The sequence below is a fragment of the Phacochoerus africanus genome, chromosome 1 (genome assembly GCF_016906955.1).
Source record: "Phacochoerus africanus isolate WHEZ1 chromosome 1, ROS_Pafr_v1, whole genome shotgun sequence".
Lineage (NCBI taxonomy): Eukaryota > Metazoa > Chordata > Mammalia > Artiodactyla > Suidae > Phacochoerus > Phacochoerus africanus.
In genome coordinates this window covers 56,311,525-56,323,969 of record NC_062544.1, presented here as the reverse complement: position 1 = coordinate 56,323,969, position 12,445 = coordinate 56,311,525, and the positions used below count along the sequence as shown (strand labels likewise).

Below are 12,445 nucleotides of genomic sequence, written 5' to 3'. Positions count from 1 at the left end.
ATGCCTATGATGTGTTGGGTACTGGGCTAGACACTGGCTATAAAAGATAAAGTCTCTGCCCTCAGGGAACCATTTTCTTATAGAGGAAACAAGAAAACACATACACCTATTCATGATGTTGTGAGAAATGCCACAAAAGAGAAATATGGACAGTCTGATGGAAAGCTAAGAAAGGAAAGAGGTCTCCTCTGGGTGGGGATGGTCAAAGACTGCCCCCTAGGATGCCTGAGGAATTCTGAAAGGTGTACAGGAATCAACAAAGGAGAGGCAAAGGAGAAAAGCGTCCAGCTGCGGGATGGCCCTTGGACCTGTGTGACATGCACTTGATTGACCAGAGGAAGAGTTTGCCTCTGTCTGGATCCTGGCTACGCTCCAGAGTTGGAAGTACGGTCACTGGGTAAAGGAGTGTATTAGTGTGACAACACATGTAAAAGAATGGCAAATTTCTGTCAATTACAAGCACCACAATATTAACAAAGGCACTATACTGAGTTATTTTCAAATTGATTTTCTTTTCAAATACTTACAAACGTTTTTTTCATTTAGCGTAAATTTACTTATAAAACTTCCAAAGTCATGTGAAGGGTTTATTGTGATTTCATGATCACCAGGTAAAAGAGCTGGGATTTTAAAATTTTTCTCCAATCGATAACAAGAATGAGACCTGCAACATAAGAAATCAAATTCTAAGCAGCAGATAAAATTGAGTGCAATTTCCATTAAAACTTGACAAACACAAAGTGTACTGTAAAATACTTTATGTTCTTTTGTATATAAAAAAACCCCATTACAAGTTCTATCCTATTTTAAGATTGAAAAAGTGTGGTGGGAGGAAACATAACCGGACTGTACCAGAAAGTCAAGAAAATAAGCAGAGATGATTCTTTCAAGAAAGAAACTGAGGATTTTAAGCACACACTTCAAACCCCTACCCAAACTTCCCTGTGCAGCCTTGCCTCCCACCTCACAGACCCTGCCCCACCCCACCCCCGTTTCTGGACCAGATCATCACAGGCCACCTCTCACTGAGACTTCAACTCAACCTGTCTGCTCCTCTGTCTTGGCTCATGGTTCACCCATACAAAACGTTCTCATTGGCTCTGCTTTCAAAACGCTTCTAGTTCCCGCGCATTACCTCTCAGACAAAAATGATTTTTCTTCTGTGGTTCCATGGCCCTTTGCACCTCCCAGGGAACACTGACATACTTTTTCTTATTATTCACAAACATTTCTAACTTCCTATGAACATTTTAATTCAAGCAAAAGGATTCTTGGCACCTTCTGCATCCCCACCCTCCCCCACCCAGGCTTCTTCACATTATTCACTTAGGACTGAAGACGTAAAAGGCTTGGTTGCCTCCTCCCAATCTCACATGTGAGGCTTCTTTTCATACCAGCAACACAAAACCATCTGAATTCTCTAAATCATGATTTTTCATACATTCATGGCATTATACTCCATATTCTTTCAGGCCTTTTTGCCCTTTATCTGCTGAGAAAACTGAGTGTTTCTACTCCACAAGCATGCTTCTGACAGTTTCTCTGGACCTCCCACTCCGTGGTCAGTGCTCCCTCAGACCATCACTGACAATTTCCATCAGCACTTAACCCATAGCGTCACAGGATCCCCTGCTTGTGAACTCCCAGAGCCAGGACAACTTCCTCTCCATGTGGCCCACGGTAGTCAACTGCGCTAATTACCAGGTTTTTCGTGTCCTCCCCTCTGGATTCCCAGCAAGAGCGCATCTCCCTGCTCCTCTGAAGCAAGGCATGGCCAGACAGCGTTAGTTGCAGAGAAACTGGGCGAAGTCAAACCTATCACGTCAGGAAGGAGGCTCTAAAAGGGGGCAGTGTTCCTATGCACTGGGAGATGAGGTTACCCCCTGCCCTGGGGCCCTTGGGGGGACACGGACAGAGATGCCAACTGACCCCCAGTGGACATAAGCAAAAGCAGGAGATAATCCTGTATTTTCACTGCAGAAAAGAACAACAAGGGTTGTTTCTGCAATAAAACCAAGTTTATCCTGGCTGATAAATGACCACAACACTTAGACTAATGCTCAATAAATATACACTGACTGGGAACAAATTTGAGTGTATTTAAGGCCACACAGATGTCAACTTACATTAGGACCACTCATTAGCACACTGGTGCTCAGAGCTGCTGTGCCAGAACTTCTCTGGCATTGCTGGGATTAGGGAGGAGCCAGGAGAAGGCACTGGCTGGCAGACAGCCTGAAGGCTCCCACTCTAGGCTTTGGGACCTGCAGGCCTTTCAAGACTACTGGAGAGGGTAAGGCAGTGTGACAGAACCTGCTGCTTCCCTCCTAATATGCACATCCTGCCTTTTCTTAACAATGTTACCCCAAGGTTTATGGGGGCACATTGCCATAAGCTCTGAGGAAAAAACCCCCGGCCTCTTATGAAAATAGGCTTAGCCATTTGACTAAGTTCTGCCAATGAGATGTAAGCAGAGGTTTTGTTTGGGACCTCTTAGAAGTCTCCCTAAAGAAAATCATCCTCCTTCTCCTTCCTGATTGCTTGCTTGCTTGCTTTCTATATCTATCTATCTATCTGTCTGTCTGTCTGTCTTTTTAGGGCTATGCCCACAGCATATGGAGGTTCCCAGGCTAGGGGTCAAATTGGAGCTGTAGCTGCTGGCCTACACCACAGCCCCAGCAATGCTGGATCCTTAATCCACTGGGCGAGGCCAGGGATCAAACCTGCATCCTCATGGATGCTAGTCAGATTCGTAAATTTTTTGTTTTTTTGTCTTTCCTGCTTTCTAGAGTGCAGACATGATAGCTGCTCCTGAAGCAACATCTTGAACCACGAGCTCACATACTGAGATGGCCAAATAGCACGATAAAGAGGAACCTGGGTCTCTTATGGCCACATGCGCCCACGTCATGTCAGCCTTGAACCACCTATTCCAGACCTTTTACATGAGAGTAAATGCCTGTCTGTTAAGCCACTACTACTGACGTTTTCCCTTAGGTAGAGTCAAAACTTGAACTTCACTGAGTAGGCAGACACTGGATTAGGACAGGCCAGTAAAACTTCCCAGAGCTCGTCAGAATCCACAGCCCATGAGAAGGGTGTCCCACACTCAGTATTCATATAATAAAAGAATCAAAGTTGTAGCCAGGAAAAGGATTTGTTTCCATCCTGCTTGATACAGGATTCAGATTTTTAGGAAATAGAGAGTTAAGATTTAAAATTTCTTTAAAAAACTTTCAGGAAAAGGTTTTTTTCTTTAATTTTTACATATGTTTGATGTGATATTCACTACAGCAATGAAGTATAAACTAATATAAGAGAAAACATTAGAAATCATCAGCAATCATAATAAAATTATTTAGCAGTGATGTTGGGGGAAGAGAAGATCTGCTTAATTGTGGAAATAATAGAAAAACTAAACTCAGAGGCAAAAGGATGAAAATGTTCATCTAAATGTTCATTTTTAATTCTAAAATTAAAGACAAGCAAGCCTTATTAGGTTTTAACTAGAAAGTAATCAAAGCAGTTCCATTACCCGTTTTCAATGCAAGCTTCATAAGCAGCAGCACGGCCTGCTCCAGAGGGCGCTCTCCAAGAACAGTCCCACACTTGTAAGTTGTTTGTTACACACTTCAGATCACGAGGAGTCCCTGGAGCAGGAGAAACCACACACGCACATACACACACACTTATTAATGTAACTGCACTGTGAAAGTCAACTAGTCAACCCTCCCCAGCAGACAGTACAAGCGTCTGGGTCTGCAGAGGGCCGGTGTTCTTCATGCAGAGAGGAACTTGCAGTCACAGGAGGTGATATTTCTTTTTGTAGTTTTGCTTCTAAAAAGTTAGTGAGTAAACGATCAAAGTGGGCCAACCACTAGACCACTTGAGGGTTAGGCCTCTCTCAAAAATTCCACTTCCAGGCAACTAAGATAAATAGAGGGCGTGAGGGAGTGACTGTACGGATTTAATGAATGGACCAAGAGAGGGCCTGGGAGAATTTTTATCTCCAATGGCCCCGCTTGCAAAAAAGACAAAAAAAAAAAAGTAACTCTAAGGCTTTAGGTAAAAACTCCATTTTTCCCGTGCTACAAACACAGCTTCTGAGAACTCCTAACCACTACTGCTTTATGGCTTCTTACCAGACTGCCACCTACACAGAAATCCCATAGCCAATCTTTAGATTTTTATGAAGGAATCACATAAACAGTAATAAACTCACATAAATCTCTGAAAAATATGTATTTTGTGTAGGCCTAAACAATTCAAAAGTAACAAGTCATTCAGAAGATTACCGTCCTAATAGTATTTACATCTGTAAAATAACATCATAGAATATATAAATGATACACAATGTCATCTAAAAGGACAATGAAAAGAAAGAAAGGAGAGAAAGAGAGGGAGGCAAAGGACAAAAGGAAGGAAGGGGAAAAAGAAATTAGGGTGTGAAAAAGGTATTCTATCTCAAATTCTCTATGTAAGTGGCTACTAAAAAGGTTTTTTTCTTTAATTTTTACATAGAGTTGATATGATATTCACTACAGCAATAAAGTATAAAGCTATTTGTATAAGACAGAAAACAAAACATTAGAAACACATTAGAAATCATCAGCAATCATAATAAAATTATTTAGCAGTGATGTTGGGGGAAGAGAAGATCTGCTTAATTGTGGAAATAATATAAAAACTAAACTCAGAGGCAAAAGGATGAAAATGTTCATTATAGAGTAAGCTAGGTAACACCCACCTACACAAACATTTCTAATATATTTGAACAGGATGAAAACAAACCATATATTATTTAAAGCTGATATTTAGATTTTATTTTTGTGACATTCTGAAATTACAGACAGAAGATTACAGACAGAAAACAGATCATTGCTGGATGAAGGGGGGATGGTAGGGGCTGACAATAGAAGAGCATGAGAAATATTCTGGAATGAGGCAACTGTTCTGTATCTTGATTGTGCAAATGGTTATATGACTACATATTTGCCAAAACTCACAGAACTTTATCCTAAGAGCGTGAATTTTACTATATGTAAGTTATACCTTAATTTTTTAATGGGAAAAGAATATTTAGAGCTATCTTTTATGGGCCTTTTTAAAAGAAACCAAAAAGTACATTAAAAAATAATAAAGAAATGGATTTTAACCACTATCTGAAGGGTTCAGTAAAGACCCAATATTGCCTTTTAATCAAAACAGTAATGACACTGCAATCAGCTCATTTTCCCTGACTCTTGATATACTTACTTTTTTTCTGGCTGTTTACTTGACTCATTAAATACATAAGAAGAAACATTAATAAGAGCCATTGGAAATCGGAAGTCGTCCTCATTCTCCTACTGTCCCCCATCCAGGATGGTCTCTTCAAACGTAAGGAAATCATTCGTGAAATGCAGTCAGTCCTGTGTGAGAAGAAAAGTTTCAAACGGTGTTCGAACTGGTCCCAAAAGCATCCTTATCCTGTGTACATCAACACTGAAAATGGATACCAACAAATACCAAAACATACTGCATGTTAAAACCATGGAGACACTAGATTCAGCTGCCCCGGCTCTAGGAGACATGATGACTGGACACAGCTGTTGCTCTGGGATGCATTAAAGGGTCAGTTTTCAAGATTATAACTGAGCACATATTTATCGACACTCCAGTATAGAGTACAGAGAAGCAGTGCATAAAACTGAGGTTCTGATAATTTTAAGTGATATGTGAAATGGCTTTTTAAATTTAAATTAGTATATATTAACTTTTAGAGTTACTTATGAAAAGTATTATTGGTATTCTTTTCCACAAATACTGTGATGTAAAGTTCCTATTTCTCATAAATTTAAATTATTTAAATCCCCACCTTCAAGGAATTTAGATGCTAGTTCTAGGGACACATACATAAACAAGTAAGAAATTTAAGATCCTGATATGACTTTAAAAACTAGAGTAAATCAATAGGCATGAGAGCGAGTGAGTGAAAGTCTGTTTTCTGAGCTGGGATCTGACTGATGAGAAGACGGTCATGATAAGATCACAGGAAAGGACAGTAAAAGCAAATACAGAGATCCTAAGACAAAGGCAGCTTATCAGGTTCAAAGGTCAGGAAGAGGGTGGGCTGGTCAGGCCACATGGGTCATCAAGGGGATACCGAAGATTTCTCTACCTGCTACATAAAGAACAGACTCTAGGGGAGGACAGAGGCAAAGAAACCATACTCCACACAAGATAACCGGTGAGGACCGCAGTTCTAAGAGCGGAGGTGGTGAGAGGTAGGCAGACTCAGGATCTGTTCTAGAGATGCCGGGTCTTACCCATCCATTACAGGCAGGACAGTGTGGTGCTTATGAACACACACAGGCTCTGAGCTCCAGCTTCTGCACTTAGGTGTGACTGTAACCTCTCTGTGCTTCAGTTTCCTCAACTGTAACGTAAGGATGATAACTATATTTTGCTTGTAATTTTGTTGTGAAGATTTAATGAGTAAATATATGAAAAGAACTTGGAATAGTGCCAAGCACATATATGTGTTGTAAGTGTATTCTGTATATTATGTGAGGTGTAGGGAGAAGAGAGAAGGCAGATATGCTACTAGATTTGGTGGAAAAAACAATGCTGGCTGGATAGTGGGGCCACTCAAATCCTCTCTGGGTGCATGAAGAAGGAGGCAGTGATTTATGAGGGCTGGAGCTAAAGGGTTTGAAGATCTATTTATGGAAGTCAACTTTGACCATGCTCCTATTCCCCATTCCCAACAGAAGTGTTCTCCTGCAGAACATTAAAGAGTTGTTAGGGGACAGAGCAGCTAACAAAGACATGGTGCCAAGAAGGAAAGCCTTCTACACCTGACACAGGGATTCCTCTGAGTAATGGTGTTCTGTCCACTCTTGCTGAATGAAGGCTGCCAGCCAACAAGTCCTCCCTACATGCTAAAAACTCCTTGTTACACCTAATATTGCCTCATTTTGATACTGGAATAGACAATTAGAGATCATAATGAAAGATCCAAACTTATAAGCAAAGCCTAAATCATTAAAGAGAAACTCAGGATAAGCCGGATCACTAAGAAGAAAATAAAAATTACTCCCAGAGGAAATAGGGATTATGTGAGGAAGAGGAAAACTTAAAAACAAACAAAGAACAAAACAGAAAACCGCCTCTAAATATTATTCTGAGCAGGCACAGCACAGCCATAAAAACAAGAAGAAGAGAATGCAATGAAAAAGGAATAATCAAAAATAAATATAGCTCTTATATGTTAAATACATTGGCTGATATTAAAAAAAAAATTTTTTTTTGTCTTTTCTAGGGCCACACCTGTGGCATATGGAGGTTCCCAGGCTAGGGGTCTAATCGGAGCTATAGCCGCCAGCCTACGCCAGAAACACAGCAATGCGGAATTCCGAGCCACGTCTGCGACCTACACCACAGCTCACAGCAACGCTGGATCCTTAACCCAGTGAGAAAGGCCAGGGATCGAACCCGCAACCTCATGGTGTCTAGTCAGGTTCGTGCCATGATGGGAACTCAGACACTAAAAAATTTTAATAAACAGATAAGTGACAGTGAGTAATCTTTCAGAATAAGCAAAAGGCAGAAATAGGAAATGTGAGACAGGATGTGAGAAATGGACTTGACAAAGGAAAGGTGATCCAGCATCTAAATAACCAGTGTCTAGTAAGAGAATTCAAGAAATGTTTTTCTTAGTGAAAGCAAATGGCCGGATGACTGGCTGGCTATTGGTGAGTAGTACCAAAACTCAAGAAATGAATCCCAAACTGAGCAAATACTCATAAGCAAAGCACACACGAGGCATGAGCACACATTTCAAAACCGTTAAATTATTTTCTGGATGAATGAATAGCTTCCTAGTCAATCACTGTGTTGCCAAACTTCCTTATTAGAATGAAAATTTATTCATGGAATGTCTTAAATGCCAATTGCTTAAGTTACAGAATTACGTGGTGTGTACAGGAAAAACTGAATAAAGAAGACCAAACATGACCAAACCATTACTAAAATGATCACAAACCATTTTCACTGACTGGCTAAACATCGCCTTGAAATAAGACAATCCCTCAAGTTTACAGTTGTTCTAGAAAAGTAGAGGGTGTCCCATGAAGTGGCAGGTGGAAGATGAGCTCTGGACAGAGGTGCAGTGGACTTAAGACTCTCATCCTGGCTCCCTTGCTAATTAGCAGTGTGACTGAGCACAAATCACTTAATCCCTCCAACCTTGGCGGCAGGGAGGCAAGCTCTACTCAGGGTCCACACGAGAGATTTCCTGAAGCTAAGCTGGGATACTCCACTCCCACTGGCAGGCACAAGCCAGCAGTCGGCAGCTCAGGAGCACAAGGTCAGCAGCAGCCCCCAACACCACTGAGGAGGCCTGCGAGGCTCAGGGAGGGCATGCTCAGAAAGAGCAGAATCAAGGACACTGTCACCAAGGCCAGCTTCACTGAAAATAGGCAAGGTGATAAAGAGGACCTTCCTGTTATAACATTTACATAGAAAATTCTGAGGAAGTCATTCAGGCCATATAATGCGCTTGTAATAGATTTGGCTTCTCTACAAATTAGACTTATTTGAGGCCGGAAGAATACGTGAACAGGGCCTTCCAGTGTGCCTCCAGGAAAACAAGGACACATGAAACTTATCTCTGCTCCCTTCCAATAAGATACACTGTCAGAACTTATTTTTTTTCCCCACCAATGCCTTATGCCTTAAAGGAAAGCACATTTTTATGGAATTTCAAGAGCTAATTTTCAAAACTCGGATAGCTGTCTTGACACACAGAAGAATGCAAATGTAAATGCCTAGAGGAGCTAGACAGGTAAGAAACTACACAGGCAGGTGCCAACCGGAGCTCTGCGTCCTTGGTGGGGAGAGCCACCTGCTCACAAAGTGGTGATTATGAGCCTTGTCTTGGCAGATTTTCTTTTTTTTCAAGGCAAGGTGGAAATCTGGGATTTTACATGAAAGAGTCAAATTTGTAAACATTAGCAACTTATTCATATTTTTTAAACATTCTAAAGGCCAAACAAAATACACCTTCAGACATAAGCCCTTCCTGCCTAAGGGCTACCGGTTTGTATCCTGTGCGATGTAATTATTTGAAAGGATTTTAAAATGTCAATAAAACCTTCTGCTTAGGAAAATGGATCATGCAGAATCAAATAAAACTGTTGAAGAGAAAGAAAAAAAATCATGTTTTGCTTGTTTTTGTGTCTTTACTGGAGTTTTGGACCTTTCTGCTGACAAGAGTTAGAAAAAAGAGTGGAGAAAAGTAAAGCTCAAGGCAGAGGAGCACCAGGAACTGTGGTCCTAACCTATGTGGTTTATGGTCATTTTTCTTTGGGGGGGAGGGTGATGGGCAGAGAGGGAAGGTGACACAGAATGAGTAAGCCTTTTCTGCTGGCACGAATCTACCCCAGCCTAGGACAGGGTTTGACAAGTACCTGCTCGGTAGGGGGAGGTGAGTAAAGACGGCTCAAAGCCTCTCTATCCTTGTCACCTCAGTGAGATAACTCCCTAGTCGCTAACTCTCGAAGGAATGAGACACTGGAGGGAGAAAAACTGCCTAACTACAAGACAGCAAAATAGATGTGCTAGCAGGCTCCTGAGTCTACAGAGAGGAGGTGCTGGGCGCTCATGCCAGCAAGGGAAGCCAGATGGAAGGAAGGCAGTGTTCTAGAGCCAATTCCCATCTGCCTTAGTGTCCCTTTCTTTCTTGGTTTCTACTGGGGAAGATTAAAAGAAAAGTTATTTGAAAACTGACCAGCAACCTCTTTCCTAGTCACAGGAACTTAAGTTCCTCAAGCACCACCCTCTGAAAGGCTTTTCAGGAACAAACCTCACAGGTAGGTAGACTCCATGGTATCATTAAAGGGAAGGCAGGGGACTGAAGTCAAATGAGAGACATACCCATGAAAAACCCCCACCTGGCTGGACCCAGAAGCTCAGTTTGGGAAGGCAGATTGAGACCAGACTATGTAGGGAGAGTTAAAGGTTTTAGAAGCAGGAAGCTTGAAGGAAGCAGTGTTCTAAGAGACAACTGCAATAACAAAGACGTACAAAGAATCCATTTTCAATACAAAATTCTAGCCCTCAAAGAGCCCACCCAGTACCCAGCACAGCGAAAAAGACTCCTTCCAAAGTACAGCACCCAGGATAATTGCATAAAAGAAGATCAGAAAAGCTTGGGGGGGGGGAGGGGCAGAGTTCCCATATAGGGCCCAGGAATGGGTGCAGCAAGGGAACAGCCCCCTGATCTGACAAGCCCCCCACTGTCACATGGGGAAGGTGTGTACAGGAGACACTGGCAGTGTGGTCAGTAAATACTCTCGGGGTGGGGGAGGAATACTCCTTAGCACTGAAAGCGAACGAGAACATCCTCTAAAATCTGAGTGAAAATTGTTTTCACACTTGAATTCCATACTCATCCAAACTACTAATTGAGAGAATAACATATATTTTATTAAGACATCCCAGATCTCAAAAGAGATTCCTTCCATGCAGCCATTCTCTGGAGGCTACTAGAGGATGTGATTCACCGAAAAATGAGGTAGAAAACAAAAAGTGAGAAAAATGATACATGAGAACAGAGTTTTAACTCAGGAAAGAAGCCCTGTACCTCCCCTCTGATCTCACTCCCGTTCACACTAAAACTGATCCCATTCTCCCAGGTGCCAGACCCCTTCAGGACTATATTGGCATTGTCTTCCTTCAGCCTGGAATTCCCTCTGTAACTCTTTCAGCCCCCTCTCCTCCACTCGCCTGGGGGACTCCTGGGGGGAGGCAGGGAGAGCGCCTCATCACCTCCCTGATACCTTCCCAGATTCCCCTGGTCTACTGCTCCTTCCCCTGCTTCTAGGACATGTAATTACATCTCCATCACAGGGGTTGCACAAACTGACCTGTAGATCAGATTCCACCTGCCTCTGTTTTTGTAAATAAAGTTTTACTAGAACACAGCCACACCCATCTGCTTAAGTGCTGTCCAGGGCTATTTGCACAATTCCGTGTTGGGCCTGAACAGCTTCCACAGAGACCACAAGGCCAGCAGACCTAAAATATCGGCGACCTGGCCTGTTACAGAAAAGACTGCTGACCCTTCCCAATTCTGTAATTCCTCTGGTAGACTGGAAGCTTCTTGAGAGGAAACACTGTCTCTGTTCACAGTAAGCACCCCGTCTCCCCTCAGTGTCCAAGCACAGCAGCCACTCAAAACTCGAAGCTGGCTGATGGGTCAATGAATCCCGAGACGTAAATAAATGTGTATGTCTGCATACTGTCTTTGACCGCCAGGCTTCACAGTAACCCAAGTAGGCCAATACTGAGAACAAAAGTTAGAGCTATGGTTCCTGAACCAGGCATGGAGATGCCCCAAGGCACAAAAGCAAAAGATGTGGGGTACCAGAGTATATTGTAAATTTTCAGAGTAAACAATGCGACATCTGTCCAACCCTGTGAGAACCTTTAGCTCAAAGTAGTTGGGTTTCAGCACTAGGTCATGCTGCATTCCTCTCGGTGACATCATATCTTTGTGAACTGGGAGGGAAGGCTTGGATGCTGTGATAAAACACAAGTACCACCCCAAAAACCAATGGAGAAATGGAAATGAGGGTGGCAGTGCCGAATCTGTTTCCAAGATTTGAGAAGCTGTGCAATACACAGCAGGTTCACAGATGTAGCTTTTTAAGAATGAAATAAAAGTATTATTTCTTTTAAGTTGATATGCTACTGAAGTGTCAGGTCATAAATACTTACTAAGCTGTTTGGACCTAACTACTCGATAAAAAGAACTGTTAGGTATTTCTTTTGACCTGGGGGCACTGTAATAACATTAATGAAACACAAGGACACTGTGAACCAAGAAGTTTGGGAATTAAATTAGAGGACAGCTCTACAGCTCCATCCTTGAGTCCACATTCTGCGTGGAGGGGAATAATGCTGAAATTCAACTTTTGCTATGATATAAGAATCTAGCTTATGTTTTTCTGAATTTCCTAGGAATTTTTTACACACTGTCACCTAGATTTTTTTTCCCTCAGGATCCTTACACTCCTCTCTGTTGGTTCTGGTCTTCATTCCAGCAAGGACTTCCCTGTTAATCCAACAGCCTGTTCCTTATCATCTTCGGCATGTCAAAACAGATGTGAGTACATTGCTCTAGTGCTTAAAATCCTCCAAAGGTTCCCGCTGCTCCAAGCCCCTGTTCAACCCAGCAGACCAAGCCCTTCCAGGGGCCACCAGCCGTTGGCCTCCAATCCCCTCTGCGGTGGAGCTGAAGACCTGCAGCCCCCAAACCTCCATTCCCTCACAGGCCCTAGGCCTTCCCTCAAACCACGGCTCTGTTCTCCATGCTCCAATGCCTCCCGCCCCCACTTCAGGAGGCCCCAGAAGGCCCTCCCCCCTATAGCACAGGGACATCTGTCCACTCAACTCTCAC

At 42.5% G+C, this 12,445-nt stretch overlaps 1 protein-coding gene across 1 annotated transcript in view; it reads right to left on the bottom strand.

Annotated features, from left to right (window-relative positions):
- LIFR (LIF receptor subunit alpha) overlaps positions 1-12,445 on the bottom strand; it is an 81,649-nt gene that overhangs the window by 54,377 nt on the left and 14,827 nt on the right. The window contains exons 2-4 of the mRNA XM_047766721.1: positions 5,257-5,411; positions 3,536-3,650; positions 528-664 (exon numbers count right to left, since the gene is read on the bottom strand). Of these exons, the coding sequence (XP_047622677.1) occupies positions 528-664; positions 3,536-3,650; positions 5,257-5,392 (388 nt within the window). The 5' untranslated portion in view covers positions 5,393-5,411. The remainder of the gene's footprint in view (positions 1-527; positions 665-3,535; positions 3,651-5,256; positions 5,412-12,445) is intronic.